The 22,778-nt window shown below is 51.4% G+C and overlaps 1 protein-coding gene across 5 annotated transcripts in view; it reads right to left on the reverse strand.

The window, feature by feature from the left end:
• The window catches only part of UNC13D (unc-13 homolog D), a 54,048-nt gene that overhangs the window by 6,558 nt on the left and 24,712 nt on the right, over positions 1-22,778 (reverse strand). For 3 of the 5 annotated variants that reach the window (XM_043496327.1, XM_038372047.2, XM_038372044.2), the window contains 22 exons: positions 22,049-22,093; positions 21,161-21,229; positions 18,160-18,229; positions 17,468-17,572; positions 16,872-16,964; positions 16,140-16,243; positions 15,185-15,302; positions 13,633-13,757; positions 12,588-12,678; positions 11,876-11,932; positions 11,145-11,242; positions 10,665-10,716; positions 9,925-10,055; positions 9,267-9,387; positions 8,203-8,346; positions 7,768-7,866; positions 6,243-6,449; positions 5,699-5,767; positions 4,425-4,504; positions 2,727-2,832; positions 2,559-2,630; positions 176-259 (listed from right to left, as the gene is read on the reverse strand). In XM_043496327.1, the coding sequence (XP_043352262.1) occupies positions 176-259; positions 2,559-2,630; positions 2,727-2,832; positions 4,425-4,504; positions 5,699-5,767; positions 6,243-6,449; positions 7,768-7,866; positions 8,203-8,346; positions 9,267-9,387; positions 9,925-10,055; positions 10,665-10,716; positions 11,145-11,242; positions 11,876-11,932; positions 12,588-12,678; positions 13,633-13,757; positions 15,185-15,302; positions 16,140-16,243; positions 16,872-16,964; positions 17,468-17,572; positions 18,160-18,229; positions 21,161-21,229; positions 22,049-22,093 (2,140 nt within the window). The remainder of the gene's footprint in view (positions 1-175; positions 260-2,558; positions 2,631-2,726; positions 2,833-4,424; positions 4,505-5,698; positions 5,768-6,242; positions 6,450-7,767; positions 7,867-8,202; positions 8,347-9,266; positions 9,388-9,924; positions 10,056-10,664; positions 10,717-11,144; positions 11,243-11,875; positions 11,933-12,587; positions 12,679-13,632; positions 13,758-15,184; positions 15,303-16,139; positions 16,244-16,871; positions 16,965-17,467; positions 17,573-18,159; positions 18,230-21,160; positions 21,230-22,048; positions 22,094-22,778) is intronic. The other 2 variants (XM_043496328.1, XM_038372045.2) reach the window with 1 other exon arrangement.

Consider the following 22,778-nt stretch of genomic DNA (forward strand, 5'->3'; position numbering starts at 1 on the left):
AAAAAGGAAGTGGGTGGGTGGGTGTGATGCATGGCTCCATCCCATAATAACCCTATTATGACCAGTTTCCTACATCTGACTATGGAGGAGTGAAGTGAGGAGACAACCCAATGGGGGTGGGCAGGGTAATGGGGCTTTATTGTGAAGGGCCAGGCCAGGCTCAGCACGCTCTCACCTGCTCTTGGATTCTCCTGCTGAAGTAGCTCTGGATGAGTTTTCTGCTTGTGGTGGAGCGGAGCTTCAGCCCTTCCTCCAAATCCTGAGAGAATGGGGGGGAGGGTGAGTGGAGAAACACACCCAGTCAGGCACTCAGGCCAGCAGATACATGCATGCCAGCAGAGATCAGCACTTGCATCCGCGCTCTCAGACCTGAACTCGAACCCAGAAGTCCCTGAGAAGGAGAGCAGCAGCAGCAAGAAGCCACCAGGAGGTTTAGGGTGGGAGGGGATAGAGGGGCATTCTCTTCCCATGACTGTGCCAATATCTGCAGGAGCAGACAGCCCCTGGGTGCCTTAGCAGGCTCATCAGCGCCTGCCCCACCACTGCCACCTTGGGAACCTTTCAGTGGAAACATTTTAACATGAGAATGGCCATACTGGGTCAGACCAAAGGTCCATCTAGCCCAGTATCCTGTCTTCCAACAGTGGCCTGTGCCAGGCGCTTCAAAGAGAATGAACAGAACAGACAGTCGAGTGATGCATCTGCGGTCATCCAATCCCACTTCTAGCAGTTGGAGCTTTAGGGACACCCAGAGCGTGGGGTTGCATCCCTGACCATCTTGGCTAATAGCCATCGATGGACCTGCCCTCCATGAACTTATCTAATTCTTTTTTGAACCCCACCACAGCCTTCCCAACAAGATCCACAGGGTGACTGCGTTGTGTGGAGAAGTATTTCCTTTTGTTTGTTTTAAACCTGCTGCCTACTGATATCATAAGGGGACCCCTGGTTCTTGTGTTATGTGAAGGGGTAAATAACACTTCCCTGTTCACTTTCTCCCCACCAGCTCTGATGGTATAGACCTCTGTCATGTCCCCCCTTAGTCGTCTCTTTTCCAAGCTGAAAAGTCCCAGCCTTATTAATCTCTCCTCATACGCAAATTGTTCCATCCTCCTTGTCATTTTTGTTGCTCTTCTCTATACTTTTTCCAATTCTAATGCATCTTTTTGCGATGGGGAGACCAGAACTGCACACAGTATTCAAGATGTGGGCGGACCATGCATTTATATTGGCATTATGATATTTTCTGTCTTATTATTTCTTTCTTTCCTAATGGTTCCTAACATTTTGTTAGCTTTTTTGACTGCCGCTGCACACTGAGATGATGTTTTTAAGACAACTATCCACAATGACTCCAAGACCTTTCTTGAATGGTAACAGCTAATTTAGACCCCAACTTTTTGTATGTATAGTTGGGATTAAGGTGTTTTCCAATGTGCATTACATTACATTTATCAACATTGAATTTCATCCACCATTTTTTTGCCCAGTGACCCAGATTTGTAAGGTCCCTTTTTAGCTCTTTGCTGTCAGCTTTGGACCTAACTAGCTTGAGTAATTTTGTATCATCTACAAACTTTGCCATCTCACTGGTTATGCCCTTTTCCAGATCATTTATGAACATGTTAAAAAGCAGTGGTCCCAGGACAGATCCTTGGGGGGCTCTGCTATTTACCTCTCTCCACAGTGAAAACTGACCTTTTATTCCTATCTTTTATCAAGTTACTGATCCAGGAGAGGACCTTCCCTCTTATCCCATGACTCCTTACTTGCTTAAGAGCATTTGGTGAGGGACCTTCTCAAAAGCTTTCTGAAAGTCCAAGTTCACTATACCCACTGGATCACCTTGTCCACATGTTCGTTGACCCCCCTCAGAGAATTCTAACAGATTGGTGAGGCATGATTTCCCTTTACAAAAGCCGTGTTGACTCTTCCCCAATGTATAGCATTTATCTACGCGTGTCTGATAGTTCTGTTCTTTACTGTAGTTTCAACCAATTTGCCTGCTACTGAAGTTAAGCTTACCGGGTTGTAACTGCTGGATCACCTCTGGAGTCTTTTTTAAAAAATCAGCATTACATTAGCTATCCTCCAGTCATCTGGTACAGAGGCTGATTTAAGCAATAGGTTACATACCTCAGATAGGAGTTCTACAATTGCATATTTGAATTCCTTCAAAACTCTTAGGATAGCACCATCCTGCCCTAGTGACTTATTACTGTATAACTGATCAATTTGTTCTTCTATTGACACCTCAGTCTGGGACATTCCTCACATGTGTGACCTAAAAGGAATGGCTCAGGTGTGGGAATCTCCCTCACATCCTCTGCAATAATGGGCTTCAGTCCTCTCCACTCCTTTAAGACGTCTCCCTGATGAAGGAGGCGTATTCTGAGCTCTGTCCCTGCAAGGGAAAGGGCTAGCGATTTACTAGGGTCTGCAATGAAAGCTTGGGGCTCCAGCAACTTTGTGCTCATGCAACCCCCCTCTTGTTGGGACCCCTTGGCTGGGAGATCACTCTGCTAGAGCCAGCTGTGACAGGTGCAGCAGCTTCTTACCATGAATGCTGGCGTGTGCAGGGCGCCCGTTGACAGCCCGCAGCCCTCAGCGTGAAAGCAGAGCTCCAGGTTCTGTGGGAACCAGAGAGGATGAACAGTTATTTGCTCTATGGAGACACCACTGAAGCCAGACCTCTGCCCCATGCTCTGCTGCCAGGTGCTGCCTACCTGCAAGGCGAACTGCAGCTTCCTGTAGTACCTGGAGGAGTTTTGCTGCTGGTTAGCTGCAGCTGTCAGTTCATTCAGGATGTGGTTCCAGAGCAGCTCCAGGAGGCTGTAGTGAGTGGGGAAAAGGCAGAGAATGGATTGCAGCACACAACGAGTTCTAACAAGGCCAGTGCAGCACAGCGGATACTGTCAGTCCCTGGGCTGGAAAACCTAGGGCCCTAGTGCCTCAGTGGAGACATGAAGCTGTTGGTCTTAGCTACAATATAAGTGAAGAGAAGCCCGGGCAAGGAAAGGAGGAGGGGAAGTGAAATGTGTCAGAGTGCATATTGGGACATGCTTCTATTGCAAGAGGAGCACAGGCTTGTTCCATAATAGCCCATACCCTGCAAACTGGGGTGATGGCCTCAGCTCATAGACTTTCAGGTCAGAAGGAACCATCATGATCATCTAGTCAGACCTCCTACGCATTGCAGGCCACAAAATCTCAGTTAGCCACTCCTGTGGTAGATCCCTAACCTCTGGCTGAGTTACTGAGTCCTCAAATCATGGTTTAAAGATGTCAAGTTGCAGAGAATCCACCATTTACACTAGTTTAAACCTGCAAGTGACCCGTGCGCCATGCCGCAGAGGAAGGTGAAAAAACCCCCAGGATCTCTGCCAATCTGACCCGGGGGGGAAATTCTTTCCCAACCCCAAATATGCTAATCAGTCAGACCCTGAGCATGTGGGCAAAACCCATCAGCCAGACACCTGAGACAGAATCCACTGTAGTAACTCAGAGCCCTCCCCATCTAGGGTCCCATCATCATCCATTAGGGATATTTGCTACGAGCAGTCGCAGATCAGCTACATGCCATTGTAGGCAGTCTCATCATACCATCCCCACCATAAACTTCTCAAGCTCCGTCTTGAAACCAGTTCGGTTTTTGCCCCCACTGCTTCCCGTGGAAGGCTGTTCCTGAATTTCCCTCCTCTGATGGTTAGAAACCTTCATCTAATTTTGTGCCTAAACTTGTTGACGGCCAGTTTATATCCAATGCTAGCCACGAAGTTATAACGGCTCCCCATAAACATCACTGAGGTTAGTATGGCAGGTGGGAAGTGAGAGTAAGTGGGGAGGTAGCACTCTATCCCTCGGCTCAGTGCTGAGCTGATGGCCCAGTACAGTGATGGAAAGCACGATGGTGCTGGGAATGGCATCAGGGGGTATAGACTTAAAACGAAGGCCCTGAGCACTGTGTGATCTAAGATCCCATCGTATTCTTCACAAGTGCAGTGGTGTTTCCTGTGTGGTAAGCTGGCTGGGACATTGTGATTAGTATGTTCTCTTTGCCTGAAATCCCCCTGAAAAAGCCTGTTGTGTGTAGTGATTCTGGGCTAGAAAGGCTGCCGCATTCCACCCCAGATGTAGTTGCATTTCAGCAGTGGGTGAAGGATCTCCATATATGTGGTCTGCAGAGTGCTTTAGGGATAGAAGGTTCTATATAAGGTAGTGCAGCTCCTGGAGGAGAGAGAAATGATAGTAGTGGAGAAAGCACCCTACAGGGGGCTGCTGTGTGCAATTTGCCACAACTGCAGTAAACCCATTGGTTCAGTCCATAGCAATAGACTCTAGGCTAATGGTGCGGATCGAACACTTCCCCCCTTGCCCTCATCCAGCCCACGGCTGACCCTTGTGGTCCCAACACCGCAGCTCACCAGTTAAAGTTCTCCTGGACCAGATGCTGGTTCATGTACTGCAGCTCTGACTCCAGGAACTTCATTAGGGGAATGATGGACTGTGGAGAGGAGAATCAGGAAACTCAATGGGGAAGGGGTTTCTCAGGCCCTGCCTCCATCTGAAACTTTTCTGCCAAGCAGCTCCCAAGCTCTTTGGGCCCCTCTGCCATTTCCCAGCCTGAGAGCTCAGCTGTGCCAGCCAGCACCTGCCGCGTACTCTGTTGTGCCCACCTGACCCTGCAGTGGAGCTGGGGCTGCTCCAGGGAGGCTTGGAGTTGCATGTGTGGCTCCTTATTTTGGAGAGTGCTTGTGCCCCTTTGGGCTAGGTCTGCCAGGAAGCAGCAGACATTGACAGGGGCTCTGGGTGTGGTACCACCCCCAGCCCCGTGCCTGGATTCTCTCTGTGCTACCTTGAGCATATAGCTGGATCGATGACAGCCATAGACCTTCCTGGCTTCCCCACACACACACATCCCTAACCCATCAGTCACAGCATCAACCCCCACTCCTCCCCCATGATCCCATCCCATTGAACTCCTGGCCTGCCCAGCTTGGCTCCCAAAGCTGCACTTTGACTGCTCCATCTGGCTCCTCAGTCAATGCAGGGTGTGTGCGTGCACACGTGTGTGTTTGTGTGTGCATGCATCCCTATGGTCTTTCAAAGACATGGGGCGGGTAACATGGCTGGCACAGCCTGCGTGAGGAGATGGAGAGTTACAGCCAGGAGCCAGCAGGGGGTGCTGTGAGTACAGCAGAGAAGACCTACAAAAAGGCCAGTTCCTGGTACTGCCTGTGCCAGGGAGTCTGGCAAGGAGCTACCAAAGAGCCGGTATGGTTCAGGGCCATGCAACAAGCAGCGTGTGCCTCTCCCTTCCCGCAGGAGCCAGGCTGGCCCAGAGCAGGAAGGGGTGCTCTGTAGGGCATTCAAACCACTAGCAGCAGTTCCCAACTAGGGTGCAGCTTTGCCGGGGTGACAGGGAGGGGGACTCCTCCCTGTAAACCACCCAGGACAATTATTATTGCAAGTTTTTATGGCGCCCCTCGGCATAGCCGCTGGGCACCGATGTGGACACATAAGCATAGAGTCAACCCACCCACCCCCCACTGAGGCAGGACCAGGTATTCCTAGGCCATCCCTGACAGCGCATGGTACACTGCTGGGCCTCAGGGACACGCAGGGCACTGGTCAGAGCCATGCTGTCCCCGGGCTGATCGTCTCCCACAGGCAGCACATATCAGCAGTTGGCACCTACATCTTCTGGATCCTTAGAGTCACTGCAGGCCGCCAGCTTCTGGATGTGCCTGGAGATCCCGGCATCCAGCTGCCAAAGAAACACACACTTAGAACTCTGGGTTTGCCCCCCGCCACCCTGCCTGAGGTTTCTGATGGAGAACCTGCCATGCCAGCTCCTTAGAGCTCAACCCCTTTGTCACACAGCCCTATCTGCCTCTGGCACCGGAGTCCCTGATCTCCCTCCCGAACGAGGCAGCCCATCCAGCTGTGCCCTGCTGCCTCCAACACTTCACTGGGTTGAGTCTGGCAGGGCCTGATCCCAAGGATCTTGTCTTCATCCAGCCCTGGTTCCCTCTGACGGGTTCAGGACATGCAGTCCCAGGGAGAGAGCTAGCGGGACTTAGCTCCATACTATTGGCATCTCTATCCTCTAGACCCAACGGCCAATGGAGCCCATGGGTATCTTTCCATTGGCTTCAATAGGCTTTGGATCTGACCCTATTTGACTGAGTCTTCACCCTTAGCCCAGGCTGGGGAAGAAAGGCAAGGCTGGGGGGGGTTACTTTTTTTGCCAGGTTCTGCACCACGTCTCTGATCTCATGGTCGAGGCAGGTGGTGGTGCCCTGCAGCTGGTTGTGCAGGGTGTGCTGGATCTGCTCCGGCTCAATGATGCCCTCCATTCGCTGCTCCAGGTGCTTCCACTCCAGCTGGTCCGGCAGCTTCAAGATCAGCAGCCGCAGCTGCTTCACGTTGTTCACCACGATGCAGAGCTGGGGTGGGAGGGAAGAGAAAAAGACCCACGTCGGTGGACACGCACTACCCTTGCTGCTCGCAGCCCGCTCCCCCTGTTCCATTCCCATCCTCACCCCCACACCAGGCCTGGCCCCCTCATTCGCACAGCCACATCAGATCCACAGGGCAGCAGAACCCATAGGCCCATTGAGAAAGGCACCCTGCACCCAGTGGCTGTATCTATGTACTCAGCAGGACATCAATGAACAGCCTGGTACAAACAGCTGCTGAGATACAAGCCGTGTCCAGCAGCACAGACAACTGGGGAAAGTGAGGCAGAGAACGATTAGGCTCCTGCCCAAGCCAATGGCAGATCCAGACCCCAGATATCTGACTTCCAGACCTGTACTTTAAGATCACACTATGATGAATTGTCTGAGCTAATCAGAGGGAAAGGATGGCACCAGTTCCCATGCACGACCATAGCTGGGCATTTATTTCCTTGCATTCTGATTGGACAAGGCTGTAACTAAATGTGCAACAGGCAAGCTCTATTCCATCCCCTCCTCTGGGAGGTAACAATGGTCTGATCCTAGCCAAGACCCCAGAGATTGGCCCTGACTGGTAGTGGCTATGAGACACCGAGTGCAATCATAGACACGCTGGGGAAATGCATGCTGAAGATTGGGCCAGCATAGGAGACACTGTAGGTAGGTGAAAGCTGGTGTGTGGGATTATGTTCCCCATGGATCCTAGGAGCAGGGCACCGAACGCAGGAACCATCCAGCTTTCACAGGTACTTATCTGGCCCCTGTTACTGTGGTATCTGAGCCCCTCACAATCTTTAATGTATGTATCCTCATAGCACCTCTGTGAGGCAGAGCAGTGCTTTATCCCATGGTACAGATGGGGAACTGCGGCACAGAAAGGCTAAGTGACTTGCCCAAGGTCACCAAGTAAATCCATGGTAGAGCAGGGGATTGAAGCCAGGTCTCCTGAGTCCCAGGCTAGCACTAACCACTGAGCAATCCTTCCTCCCTAGCTCCCCCACCAAGAGATCAATGAGAATTTCCATCCCAAAATGTCAGGACTTGCACAGAATCCCCCAGTTCAAATTCACTCCCTTCAGAACTCAGGCCACTCTCCTGCCAATGCACCCCCCCAACAGGACTATAGGGAACAAAGGCTGGGATGTTATTACCCCTACAACTCTATTGAATCACCGAGCTCTGGTCACAGGCCACACCCCTGCCCCACACCACATACTCTCTCTAGAGGCTGCCCTGTCTCCCTGGACAGCCTCCCAATCCCTCTCCTCTCTCTGAATTTCCAGCAGAGACCGGCACCGACACTCACCCTGTTGGCTGCATCCCCCTCGTCCCGCTGCTTCGAGGACAGCTCATCCGCCCGGGTCTTGATCAGCTTGCAGTATGCGAGAGCGATTTTACACATGTCCTAAGGGATAGGGCAAGAGGCAGTGAGCATGGGTAACGCACAGTGGAAAGAACACTGCACAGGTTTGCGCTGAGGGCCGATGTCGGCTTTACCACCCCAGATCGTGCCAATGGGTCATTCTCTCTGGCGCCCTGTGTCTGAGACTGACCTATGTCTGACGCTTCAGAGAAAGGGATTAAAAAACCCAAAGCACTTGGCCGACATGTATAGGGGTAGGAGAGGAATTCCTTCCTGACCCTCTGCCGCTGATGCTCTGAAACATGACATTTGATGACCTCTTCTTAGCATAGTTACAACTTGCTATTACTGATCCAGCTAGACTGTCCGACTACACACCTCAACAAACTTCACCATGATCATGAAGGCTTCCTCTGGGTCCGGCCAGTCCAGCTGTTGCCAGGTTTTAACAATCTGAGCATAGCATGTGGACAGGTCAACAGTGGACGTGCTGTGTTTATTCAGCTCCCCCAGGGGCATCAGCTGGGTGGGTGGTGACAGAAAAAACATTTTACTGAGAAACTTGCAAGTAAACCAACAAACCAGTTCCAAAGCCAGCTCTTATTGCAAAGTGGCTCCTTATTCACCTTCCCCCTTACCCTTCCCCTGCTCTGCTCCCCCAGGTCATTGGTCTGGGACCAGGCAGTTTTCTCTTGGTCACAGCATCAGCACGTCTTGGTAGAGGAGGAGTTAATGGGCATCTATCCAGTCGGGGTCATTTTGATTTTAGTGAGGGAAGGCAGCACTGGGGAGACACCTGGACTGTGAAGCTCTTTGCTTGTAAGGTAGGTGCAGAACAGGCAGAGCTAGTGCTGCCTGCCCATCAGGCCTCACCCGCCCTGGTAAGACCAGACTAAAGGAGAGTGGGTCTCTCCCCTCCAAGGCCCATTCCACCCTTGGCCTCTCTGCTGAGACTGCCAACAAAGGGAGCCAATTGTGGCTTGTGACAAGGAACGAAGCAGAGGCTCATCAATTCGCATCACATAGGCTGCCACGGAGCCATGGTCTTTAACCAATGAGAATACAACAGGGTCAGCAATGACGTGATGCTGTGAGGGGACAGGGCTACGAAGAGCGTAGAGAGCAAGGGCCCTGGGGTACGAAGGATCAGCTGTTAGAGGAAAGGCAGGTTCCATCTGTCACCCCTGTGCCCCTCACGAGGGCTTGCCTGCCACAATGGCTCTCAGCAGGGATAGGGAACACTTGATTGTTGGGGTGCAGGAGATTGCTATTGGAGGGGTCCCAAAGCCTGCCGATCCTTAGGATTTCACATAGGAGCAAGGGGGGAGTCCTGGGGGAAAAGAATGGGCTGGAAGTGAAAGATGGGTCAGACAATGATAAAAGCTGGAGAGCCTCAGGAAGGCTGGGGGGAGTTTCTCCCTCTGTGGCAATCTCAGTGTTACCTGGTCCACCTGGATCGCTCTCTGGGTCCTCTCCAGCGCTATCATGTAGGTCTTCTGGAGCCACTTGGGGATGGCTTCCTTAAACCACTGGTGGAAGTCAGTCAGAGCAAGGGAGCCATCCCTGGGAATACAGACACAAGACGGGTTTCTGTACTGCAGCAGAGGCTGCACATTCCACTGCCACTAAGACCTGAAAAATACCTGGCTCACAGAGAAGGAAGCATTCACAGCACATACCACACAGCTGCCCACCTGGCAACACAGGACAGAGATCCATAGGCTGGCAGAAGAGCAGCCTAAAGTATTATCTGAGCCATGTCTGTAGCAGCCTTTGCCTCCCAGAACCCCACTTTTCTATATCCAGAGCTCTAGCTCTCTGAAGGCCCGTTCAGCGTCATGCCTGAAGTGTGGCGGGTGCAGGTTACATTAAACCCCCCACATGGTCTGGCATTTGTTATGATGTCACTGCACTAATCTAAAGCAACAGGCGGCTGGGCCAGCAAACTTTCTAATTCCACTCAAATCTACTCCAATTGGCCCAGCAGAAAGTCAGCCACTGATGTTGTCCCAACCCCTTCAATTTCCCTGGTGCTGCTAATGTTTATCTCGCTCTATGTGACTGGACTATGAGCTGAGCCTGGCTCAGGTGGGTCAGTACCTCTTGAACAGGAAGCTCTTCATCCGATAAAGCTCCTTCAGGCTTATGTAGAGCTGGAAAAGGCTTTCTGCTGTGAGTTGGGACATGCTGCTGTCAATCTCACTCAGCTCTTCCTTGACATGACATGACACCTGCAGGGAAAGGGAATCGCAGAGAAGGAGGGTTAATAAGAACGCATCTATGAATGCTTGTCCTGCAATGGGATCAGGGAAAGGAAATGTGCCGTCCCACTTAGCTGATACAACACATTTTCCTCTTGTCTGATGTATAAGTTGGGGACACCAGCTGTTTGAGGGCTCAGGGGGTTCAGATAATACAGCCAAAACCTGTTTATCCCCATTTTATGGGCCCAGAGAATTTCAGCGACACGGTTAATTTATAGACTTGCAATTGACTCAGTTGCAAAGCCAGGAATCAAAGCCAGGAGTCGCTACTCCTTTGCTTTAGCCATTAGGCTGCACTGCCTAAATGTGCCTTTCTTAAACTCCTGGCTAGGCCTCTGGGGCTAGGGACAGGATTAGTCCCTCCCTCACAACCCAAGGATGTCCACAGTCCCATATCCAGGGTTTTGAATATAAAGATTTCTCCACCACTAGTGATCTCTTCCCATGAGCCCTTGAGGAGCACATGGAGTGCAGGGGGCACCTCAGATTCTTCCCTTCCTCTGACAGCTGGCTAAGTGCCTTGGCATTGCTTTATTCTCTGCTGCTCTGACTGGTGAGCCTGGACCACCCGCTCACCAGCTCCTGCAACTCCAGGTAGGTAATGAAGAAGAGCTCCACCTTCACAGTGCTGCAGGGGAGAAACAGGAGGTCAGGAATCTGCTGGATACAACTCACTGACCAACCTGTCAAAGCCAGTGCAACTAACCCTCTCCCACCCGAGCCCTTTGACATGAACTAGAGTGACAAGAAGTTACAAAACTAAAACAATCTGAAAGACTCCAGCCTGCAGAGCCAGTAATGCTGGAAAGCAAGGACATCTGTAGTTAACCTCTGCTCCCTAAACAACAGGCAACTGTAGTACATAACGAACCACGAGGGAATGTTTCCCGGGGCTTTCCAGTCTCATACTTGGTGTCACAATCTGTTTATATTTACAGATGTTCTTTTGCAGCTGGGAAATGTGCTTTGGAGCGGTCGCCTTCAGTACCCTAAGCAAAGCCGCTGAGAGAGCATGGGGTAGATGCTGGGGAGGGAATGGGGGAACCATCTACCTACTTGCTGAAGAATTTGTTCCAGGTTTTGTGACATTGTTTGAGATCCTCGTTCACCTCCACCAGAAGTTTGACCAGTGCTTTCCCATTCTCCTCCATGGTCTACAAAGGGAAGGACGGAAAGTTACGCCTTGGTTTTGGTGCCAAGTGATCTATCAACATATCTAGCCACAGCCCGCACCACTGTGGTATCTGAGAAGCTCACAGATTTACCTTCCCCATGCCCCTTAGAGGTAGGGATATATCATTACCCCATTGGGGAACTGATGCACAGAGAGCGGTGAAGTAATTTCCCCCAGATCACACAGGAAATACGTCAGCAGGGCTGGGCATTGAACCCAGATCTCCACCATGCTAGTACAGTGCCTTAATCACTCAGGTGCTCCCAAGCGAAGATGGGACACTCTTTGGGTGACTGCTCCATTCCGGGTTATAATGGGAGACATGCCAAGCTAGCAGGAGTGACCTGCTCAGACCAACACACAGGAAGGGAGGGGACCGGAGGTGAATGGCAACTCTTCATATCTTCTTATGGGGACAGTTGGTTGCCTTCTACCCCAGCTGCAGGTGCTCAGCACCTCTGAAAACTGGGCTCAAGGTGTCTTTTGGCCATCCAAAAATCACTGGCCCCTTCTGAAAATTGTGGCCTGAGAAAGCGTCACCTCCCTCTTCCTACCCAAACAGACCCTCAGCCTCGCCCAGCAAACTGGTGTATGAATGAAAGGGGGATCTGACCTTTACCATTGGCTTCAGGTGCTGCTTCTGCATACAAAACCATTCAGTGGTTCCTGACTGCAAGAGAACGGGACAAAGAATGAAGGGAGAGAAGCAGGAGCTGCAGAGACAACCCAGCCACCCCATTCATCCAGGCACAACAGACACAACAGCACAACGCCTTCATCGCGACTCAGGGTTGAACACAGGTCAGGCTAGCAGCCCAGACACACACAGCATGGTGGGGAGTGGGACTCAGAGCTCACCATCCAGGCTCCATCTCTCACCCTGAGCAGGCAGCATGCTCAGTCCTGGAGGAAAAGGAGCACCTTGCACTTCTCTAGAGGGGACCCGCTGGGCAGTCAAAGGCGGAGCGCAGAAAAGCTTTGGAAACACTACTTCCAGCCCCCTCTGCTGGAATCAGGGTCAGGACTCAAGGCCTTTGCACGTTGGCATAAGGGAAGGGACAATGCTCGCGGCTCCAGGAGGAAGTCAGAGGAACTCCTATGGCAGCGGTTCTCAACCTAGTTACCAGTGTGGACCACATATGCAGCTCTCTATGTATTATGTAGGCCGCATCCACACAATATATATATGCTACCTGTACATTCCGGAGGATGTCACATAGGCCATAGCTGTGTACTGATTGGGCCGCAAGCAGCCTGTGGGCTGTGGGTTGAGAACCACTGCCCTATGGGTTTGGGGAGGAGAGAGCCCAGTGGTTGTGCTGTACCTTGACAGCCTCCATCACCATCTGCTGAAGGTTAGAGGTCAGAGTACAAAGTTCTTGGAAGGCTTTCATTTTACACATCTGGACCAGGACCCTGTGAAATGAGAATCGTTGCTAAGCCACAGCACAACCCAAAGAGCTTCAGAAAAGAGAGCTTTGCCACCAGCAACAGCAACATCTCCCCATGCACACTTTCCTCTATAAAGCTTCCTTCAATGAGAGGCTCCCTATAAGTTATGGCCTAACTGCCAGGTCACAGACAGTGGGACAGACATATTCCTATGCTGACAGCCTGGGACAGGACCGAATGCTAAGACTTCTTCATAAGGGCTCTGAGCTTGGCAGGACTTATAGTCCAGAGCCCAAATTCACCTCCCACAAAGTGAGAAATACCTTGGGGCAGGAGAGGTTACAGGGAACGGTTTGGAGTTAAAACAACAAACAAAAGCCATCACAGTGTGACAGCTGCCCTCATGGCCACCACACCAGGGGATGAACTGCTGACCTACAGAACTAAAAGCATGAGCTGCTACGGGTTGCGCTAAAGAACCAAACCTCCCTAGGGGGGCTATAACAGACTCATCTCTCCCCGCCAGAGGGACCTGTAACAGGAATTGACCGGGGGGGTTACATAAACTCTAGAGAAAAGTGTTATCCCATAATATAAAGGCCTCTATTTAGCCCAGTCAATGCACACCAGGAGGGAATACTCCCCTAGGCATCAGAAGAAAAAATGACAAGATGCCAGTTTAGAATGGGGGAGATCCCTTGATGTCTGTCTACTTCCTTAAGGGGACAGACCAACCAGGGAAAGGCAGAGGAGAGGAGACAACAAAGGGAGCTGGGAATGGAAGTGGGAGAGAGGTTTTCCTGTAGAACAGTCTCCTCGGGGGAAGTAGTAGAAGCTCCAATACACGGGGTGTCAAAAGGTAGACTGGATAATGTAGCATAGGGAACAATCCCACACTAGCCCCAGGAGGATGGGGGGGGGCCCTGTTTCTTCTCCGATTGACATTATTCTGTTTATGAAGCATTGCAGCTGGCTGACCTGAGCAATAACTGTAGCCTGTTTGTGGACTCAGGGTCAGAGAGAGGGAAGACGATGCGGTACTTCCGGAGGAGAGAGATTCCATAGGCCAGCAAGGACTGGAAAGATTCGGCCAGCTCTGCTTTCTGGGAAGAAGAAATGGAAGACGCATCAGCAGCGACAGTGAATCTGTGATGGTCACAGCTCCTCAGGTGGACGACACCTATCCCCAGCCAACATGGCCTCACTACTGAGGGGGGCTATTTCTGGATTTTGCAACATGCCTCTGCCTCCAAAACCATTTTAAGAATTATCTGCCCCACTGCAAAGGGAAGCACTAAGGAATGCCAGCCCTTCTACGGAGACGCTGAAATTACTCCCAGCAGCCTCTGAGAAGCGAGAGGGAAGAGCAAAACTGAATCACCTCGAACTGATTTCTAGACTGCTTTAGGATCTTAAAAACCATCTAGATGCTTGAGGCATTGGTAGAAGTGCCCTAGTTAAGGCTGAGGCGAGTTTTGCATTTAAAGCAGGGATTTAACCCCACCATAATGAAAGATACAGCAATGGCGAGACGTTCCCAGGCAGGGAACATGGACACAATTTAAGACCCTGAACGTGACCTGATAGCCAGAGGTCTGAGGGCTGTCTCAATGGAGCCAGAACTGGGCGAGCAGACAGGCAAGCTGGACACACAGACGGTGTTATTTGTAGTTTTTGACTGGAATTGAACCACGGAATGGGTATAGCACAAGCAGCAGCCGTGCAAGCTTCCACTCCAATGGGCTTCAGCAGATCGCCCCCTGTGGGGAGAGGGCAGCACAATCTCCATGGCCCATTCCCGGGTCGGCCTGTAAAGAGGTGGCCGACAACGGTGCTGGGTACCATGGTGGGGGCGGTTTCTATGGGAACACCAGTCGTCTGTGGATGGGACTGGGAGCAGCCAGTGAGGAGTTGTCAGATGGTAAAGATCTTCAGCCACTGCCGGGTTTGAACCAGTGACCTTGAGATGAAGGACTCTCAGCCCATTACCAATCCCAGCTTCACCGAAGGTAGGGTAACAAAGTCTCTCACCTGGGGCAAAGGACTCCCCAACATGTCCGCCACTTAATAAGCCCAGCTGGTTGGGGTAAATCCTACCCCAAAGGCTCAGACCCTACAGCTGGTTCGAGGAGAGCCTATAGCCAGGTTTTTTAGCATGATCTGTTCCCTGCAAAGGAAACCACTAAGGAACGCCATCCTTCTAGGAAGGTGCTGAAGCTACTCACAGAAGCCAAAGGGAAGAGCAACCCAGGACCACCTCAATCTGATTTCTAGATTACGACATGATCTTAAAGACGGTCTGTATTATGAGGTGTCAGCAGTGGCTCCTTAGCCCATCGTCAGGTTTTTCACCTAGCTGGCACAGGCCAGGAACTCCCGAGCAGAACCAATTTGCGGCGCTTCTCAACCAGCCAACGAGGAGCCAAGAGAGGTGACATGAAGAGGGTCCCTTGGCTGTCGTGGCTTATTGGCAGCTGTCCCCCACTCCCCGGATCTCTGCCCCAAGCTTGGTTGTGCTGTCTGCTCATACCTGCTCAGCTCGCAGCCTTTCCTGGACCCACTGGTACTCGATGCTGGTGATCTGGTGGAGCAGGCAGGTGCAGTTGAACTCTAAGCTCTGGTAGAGTTTGCTGTAAGCCAGCCACTGGCTGCAGTGAAAGGGAAAGAGACACGCTCTGAGACTGGGGGCACATAGGCCAGGCCCAGTACCCTGCTCAGGTAGGAACATGTTCTCAGGAGAATGAGGCTTCTTATTACCCCAGGAGGTCAGTACTCCCCAAGACTCACTCAGGGCCAGAGCTCCTGCCCTGCCTCATCCCATTCCAAAGTGCAGTGCTGCACCCACAGTGTTCACGTGGAGGGAAAGAGAGGGTCGGGGGAAGGGAAAGCAGCTTGGGATAGTGGTAGGGAGAGGTGAGTTCCCCCCCCCCCCGCAGATCTCCACCTGCCCCAACCCGTAGCTATGGCCGTGGCTGCAGCATTAGCAGAATCAGGGGCTTCCTGGCGCATGCTCACAGGCAAGATGATGAGGGTGAGAATCCCAATAGTTCTGCTGCCATAAACATCCAGGGAGAGCATGTCCCGGAGTGCAGGCAGTGATGTTTGTCTAGAGCGATGCATGAGGTAGAAGTGACCAAACTCATGGAGAAGAGCAAGGAAGTCAGACTACTGATCCTACCATATGCAGCAGGTGTGGGCATCTGCAGTTCAATAATAATAATATTAATTCTATACTTTGTACTTCCATAGCACTTGTTATCTGGGGATCTCAAAGCACATCACTAAGCATAGTCTGGCTTCACACGCCTGCAAAATAGGGCCATTTTATTACTATTTTACAAACAAAAGCATAGAGGGGTTAAGGGACTTGCCCAAGGTCACCCAGAATCAGTGGAAGAGCTGGAAAGAGAACCCAGGTCTCCTAATTCCCAGACGCCGTTGCCATAATCATTACACAACACTGGCCGAGTGCATGTGGTACTTACGCCATGACCTGGTGAAAGTCAGACAAGTCTTTCTGAGCTGCGTGCAGGTACAGGATCGTTCTGGCATGTTTACTCAGCTTCCCATCCCAGGAAGTACTCCCAGCCTGTACGGAAAAGCAAAGAGCGAGAGAGTTAATCCTGCCTCATGGAAGAGAAGAGAGAAGAGTCTCCAAGAGCCAGCCATAGAATTTGGATCCTCCTGTGATTTGTACTTGGTTTTCATTTGCCCCACCTCCTCTCTCAAGCTCTAGAATGGGCCCTTCACATGCCACATGGTCATAACACCAGTCCAGGCAAATACCCACACGGTTCAGACACAGGGATGAGCTTACTGGAAAGGTAATGGAAAGTGCTGGGTCAAGCAGTTATTGCATGAGTGAGGAACAGGGCTGCAGATCTGCCAGCACTGATCCAGGTTTCATGTCATCTCACACAATCACCATAGAAACCAAAGTCTTTTAATGGAGACGTCAAAGGAAGGCGCCCTTCTGCCTGTCCCAGATGGATGTTAAAGATCCCAGTGTGCTACACAGCATGTCCCTTCTCAGTAATACAGGCTGTTTGTTGGATGCCTGCACCACTGGGGGTAACTCATTGCTTTGGAAAGTCTCTTGGGTTACACCCAAAGGCTCTGAAGAGAGCCACAATCTGAGCCATCTGCACTGCAGCATGAAATTCAATCCTCTCCCAGCTCCCACCAGTTTCTCTGACCCTTGCTGGCTTCACATGTACCTGGTGCTGCAGGATCTCATAGAGCACCATCTGCTGCAACAGGTGGCGATGGATGGTGTAACTCGGCTGGGTCTTGCTCAAAGAGGTGGCCCTCTGAAAAGAGAAACAAAAGCGGGGAGACGGCTCAGAGTGTGAGATGGAAGATAGCATGTCTCCACAGGACACCCAACATCCAAGCCATCAAACAAACCTGGAGCCGGATTCAGAGGTCCCTTGTTTAATGGCAGGACTTTGGGTTCATGTCCAAGCAACCACAACCTTTGTGAGAGGTTTGACGCTGCCTCCTGGAAGAGTTAAACCAAGTGCCCTGGTTTTCAGGGTAATTAATCACCAGGCACCACTGATGCTGAGGCATAGACCTTTATCATGGGAGGACCCATGGAGATGCTAGAGAGTGCCCAAGAGAAAATGGAACAAATAGGATACAAGAGAATGAATTCCCCACTCCTCATCACTACAGCAGCCTGTGGGCCTTCTACACCTCTGTAACCTTCAGAGCAGCAACAGGATTGGACCCGCTGATATAGCCCTGGCAAGCAACCCACAAACCTAGTGTTCCTGTTTAACCTCCTCCCTTCACAAAAAGCTCCTCCTACCTTCTTGTGAGTCATCAGGAACTGCAAGTGGCACTGCCCCCGGTTGGGGTGGGTTTCTGTCCGGGGCTCCAGGTCGTACCATTCGTCAGTCCTGCAATGCAGGTCCTGTAGATAGACAGATGGATGTATAGTTGTCAAACACAGGAGTTTCAGCGATAGGGGGATGCCCATTCAGAGAATAGGATCCATCACATTAATATGGCAGGAATTTGTAATATTAGACAATTAACATGTATACTTAATTTAAAAAATAATCCATGGGCTGGAGGCTCTTTTCCTTATTTCATAATTTAGTCTCATTTTTCAATACAAAATCCACCAGCAGCAAAGCTGTTGTACATCTCAGCACTGATCACGACCAATAAGTCTTTGCTTATTTACGATATAACTGAGAATTACCTTGGTCTGAGGGATAATTGACTATCTGTGGGGGGCTTGCGAAGGCCGCAGCCCTGGTTAATCATTAGTTCCTTAAGGAAGTATGGTCTGTGGGTGAGAGCATGGGCTCAGGAGACCGGGGTTCTATTACTGGCTCTGCAGTTGATTGGCTTTGCAGACCTCACTTTACCTTTCTGTCACATGCTGCCCAACCCCTGTGAGATTTAAATAATGCTTGTGACATGCTTTGAGATTCTCAGAGGAAAGATGCTATAGAACAAAAGAGCATTATAAGTCTACATCTCCATGCTCACCTGCAAGCGAAGAACCAAGTTCCCAAGGAAGTCATCCTGCCCTTTGTCTTTCCGAGCATCCTTAAACATCCTGGAAAGGAAACTATAAATCAGCTGGGTGAAATGAGAAAATCCTTTCCCAGGAATGTAAAACATCTATAGGCTGTGCAATGCACTGGAGGGGCCAATCCTGCACTGGACCCAGGAGATGGGTGTGATTGGAGAGAACATAAGAATGTACGGATGGTCTGACCCAGAATAGTCAATGGTCCATCTAGCCCAGTATCCTTTCTTCTCACAGTGGCCAATGCCAGGTGCTGCAGAGGGCATAAACAGAACAGGGAAGTTATCAAGTGATCCATCCTATATTGTGCAGTCCTAACTTCTGGTAGTCACCGATTTACAGACATCTGGAGCATGGGGTCGCGTCCCTGACCATGCTGGCTAATAGCCATTGAAGGACCTATTTTCCATGAAGTTATCTAATTTTTTTTTAACCCAGTTATACTTTTGGCCTTCACAACATCCCCTGGCAAAGAGTTCCATTGATTGACTGTGTGTTGTGTGAAGAAATACTTCCTTATGTTTTTTAAACCTGCTATTAATTTAATTGGACGATCGCTGGTTCTTGAGTTATGTGAAAGGGTAAAGAATACTTCCCCCTATACACTTTCTCCACCCCAGGCATGATTTTATAGCCCTCTATCACATACCCCCTTAGTCATCTCTTTTCTAAACTGAACAATCCCAGGCTTTATTAATCTCTCCTCATATGGAAGCTGTTCATTTTTGTTGCCCGTCTCCCTCTTGCTTCTATGATTCTGCAAAACTCTCTCTCCTTCACCTGGGAGTCTCAGCACCAATAGTTAAGTGACCTGCTAAACTAGGGAAGCAAATGATAGGGCACTTTCTCAGCTTCTCCTTGTCAACAATGGTGGATGCAAAGTGCCTGCAGAGGCAGAAACAGCCTGGGTGTAGAGATTACAAACACTCAGTGGTGGTTGATACTCATTTTCCACTCCAATATTATACAAACTGAGCAATTTAATATGTAGATGAGCTGTGGCCCAAGACATAAGCCCCTGGTCCTCCAGGTGCCCCTGGAAGTCAGGAATTTGGAGACCACTGGCTCTATGTCACTACAGGCATGCCTACACTACACGCTGGCTGCCTGCCTTTGCCCAACCCCCCCTATAATCCACAGTGAAAGCTCTCAAATGTGCATCTAGGGAGCACTGTACCCATAGACACCGACTCCTTTGGTACACTGGGGCTGGAGCACCCACAAGGAAAAAAAGGTGGGTGCTGAACACCCACTGGCAGCCCTCCCCCCCAGTGTCTCCCATTGGCGGGCCCTGCTGATCAGTGCCTCCCAACTCTTTACCTGTGCCTCCCGCCCACCACGATCAGCTGTTTCGCAGCACACAGGAGTCTCTGGGGGGGTGGGGGAGGAGCAAGGACGCAGCGTGCTCGGGGGAGGGGGCGAAATGAGGCAGGAAGAGGTGGGGTGGGGGTGGAAAGAGGTGGGGCAGGGCCTTGGGGGAAGGGGTGAATGGAGGCAGGGCCGGGGGCAGAGCTGGGGGTTGAGCACCCCCTAGCACATTTGAAAGTAGGTGCCTATGACTGTAGCGAGCTTGAGTGCCAATCTTTGAGGTATGGGGCAGAGTGTGTGTTGAGCCCTGACCTGCCTCCTTACAGACCCATGGCTTGTCCCAGGGTTGGGAGGGGCAGAAGTGAGCAGCATGCAGAGCCAGAAGCGCCTCAGCTTAAGGTGTGGGAGGGCTAAAGCCATTGCTACAAAGAGGTCCAGGGAAGACAGACAAGTTCTCCCACAACACATCACAAAACAATTCTTAGAGAGGCTCCAGTTGGTGAGGAGCCATGAACTCTGGGATACGCCCCTAGAAACCCTTGTTCCCTCCCAGCCACAGGTAGCTGCAGCGCCAGCGTGGGCACAGCTAACCAGGCATGGGTTCTGTGGCCGTGTGGACTCTCAGACAGGGCCGGCTCCAGGCACCGGCGTTCCAGGCAGGTGCTTGGGGTGGCAATCAAAGGGGTGGCAGTGTTTCCACAGCGGCGGCAATTCGGCGACAGCCCCTCTGTCCCACCGGCTGTGGCGGCAATTTGGCGACAGCTCCTCTGATCCGCTGGCCGTGGCGGCAATTTGGCGACAGCTTCTCCCTTTTGCCATTCACAGCGGCAGTTTTTTTCACTGCGTGGGGCAGCAAAACCTGTAGAGCCGGCCCTGCTCTCAGAGCAGGGTTGGCCAACCCACACCCACATGCACATGAGCCAGGACACGTGGTACACTTGTCACAGAGACATGCCCTGCATGACAGCAGAACTGTGAGTGGGAAGAGGAGGCGGTGGCCCAGCCAGGAGGTGTTCATCACCGATCAGAGTCCTTACCACATCCAAAATTCATCTCCCTGTGCCCTGGTCTCTTGTGGTCTGCACGCTGGGTCTCGTTAGTCCAGTACAGCAGACACCAGGATCCCAGGCTGGAGTACATCAGGCCCATCATTGAGGTGACCTATTTGGTGTTGGGCTGGGCAAGGGAAGTATCTGCATCTCTCTTTAAGGACATTCCTGGTACATCTCCAGTGGAGAGTCATGCTCAGAGGAGGCTGCCCATTCTAGCCACCTTTGTGGCTAGACCCAAGGCACAGGGGTTGGGGCGAACGCACACCTATCTTTATTTCCTTGTCCCTCAGATGCCTCCCTCCTTCCTATAACCTTTAAACATTACTGCTGCAGATAAGGATTAACTAGTGTGAAGAACAGGACAACTGGAGTCAAAGAGCAAATCTCCCCAGGAGGGGATGGCAAGCGTGTGACAGAGCTGCTCCCATGCCTGCAGCTCAGCAGAATGAAGGTCTGATGCCCAGCCGGGGAGCCTCCCAAGCGCATGCTGAACAAAGACCTCACTGCGCTGCACTCAGAGCAGCACTCAAGCCAAGCGCGTGCACTGCTAACCGAGTGGGGTGACTGACAGCCCATCCACCCACTCCCCCATACCAACCTCTTCAGGCCATGAAGATCTGTCAGCTCTCCCAGCTTTTGCCGCATGGATTCCTCCATGTCCAAGTCCCTGCCGGGGAGGGTCAGAAACACAGCAGGTGAGGAGGGGGCACATTGAAAACCACATTGTTAACGTTGGTTTGCCAGGGAGCCGTGGGGTCAAAGTCAGGACTAAGGGAGAGGCCCCCAACACACGGACTCCACCGGGCCTGAGGAAAGTCACCCTGTTGCAGAAGGGGGGAAATAATCAGGTGTTCGGGGAGGAGAGATGATGCTCAGATATAATGTAGTGCTGGGGGCAGTATAAAACCCTGCAGAGCTAGATGCGATTTCTTGCAGCAACTGTGGCAGGGAGTCTCGACTCCCCACCCCCGCCCCACCTCCCAGGCAACACTCATCCACCATAAAGAAAGCAAAAGGGCACAAGCCCCAGTTTGACAACGCCTGTGCATGTCACCTTTGTAGAGATTACACAGACCCAGGGCACAGTGGTTGGGGTGAACGCACACCCGTCTTTATTTCCTTGTCCCTCAGATGCCTCCCTCCTTCCTATAACCTTGACATAGAAATTCAGGGCTGGAGTCTCTGTTGCCTTGCGCCTTATGCAACCCTTTCCACCTGTGCAAAGTGACTGCAGAATGCAACTCCTCTGATCTAATGGCTCAGCGCATTCACTTTCCACAGGCATAAAGGACAGTGTGCAGCCACTGGCAGTGGAAGACTGGGACCCGTATATATTAGCTGGGGTTCCACACAGGGATCTGTGAGGGTGCATGCTGCAGGAGCAGTGCTCTCAGAGCCCTGTCTCAGGGCAGGATCTCTCCACACAGACCGGTCTTGAGTTTTCAGCCCCAAGCTGGCATGGGTGCGTACGCTCCATCACACTCACCACATGTCCAGATGGAAGCTGGAATTTGCTTCATCATCAAACTCCCTGCAGGATACAGAATCAGAAGATGTTACTCCTGGGATTTTGAGAGGATTTGCACTCAGGCCACAAATATTAGGAAGTGAGGGCAAAGGAGAGAGAGATTAAAGGCAGGGAGCCCCCCTGCCACAAGCTAGAAACAGTCTAACACTGGGGTGTAGCTTTGTGTCAATAATGAAGATGAGTCAGGCCCCTGGAAACCTTGGTTATTACAGATGGACTGTCACAGTTGCTCTCTAGTTCACTCGGGGCACTCCCAGGTTTATGGGTGGTCAATATGTTCCAGGTGCTCAGTTTGTGTTCTGATTCCTAGAGTGGTAGCAGGCCTTTGGCTGGACTACCTTCAGATTTTTCTGGCTTGCCCAAGAATACCAGAAAGAGAAGCCCCTGAGCTCCCAAATATGGAAGACACAGGGCAAAATTATTCATAGAAGATCCAAGGAAGTCTAATCCCTGCAATAGACCTGGCCTGCTAGACAAGAGCCAGATACTCACTGAGGTGTTTCAACTGCAAAAATTAAAAAAAAATACCCCACATCAACTGGTCTAAGAGCCCGGGTCTACAGACTTGGGTTTATGGGGCTTGTGCTACGGTGCTAAAAAGCCCAGTCCCTTCGCTGGGCCTCAGAGCCTGAGCTCCAGCTGGAGCAGGAATGTCTATATGGGCAATTTTCAGTGCTGGAGTGTGAGC

The sequence above is a fragment of the Dermochelys coriacea genome, chromosome 14, assembly GCF_009764565.3.
Source record: "Dermochelys coriacea isolate rDerCor1 chromosome 14, rDerCor1.pri.v4, whole genome shotgun sequence".
Lineage (NCBI taxonomy): Eukaryota > Metazoa > Chordata > Testudines > Dermochelyidae > Dermochelys > Dermochelys coriacea.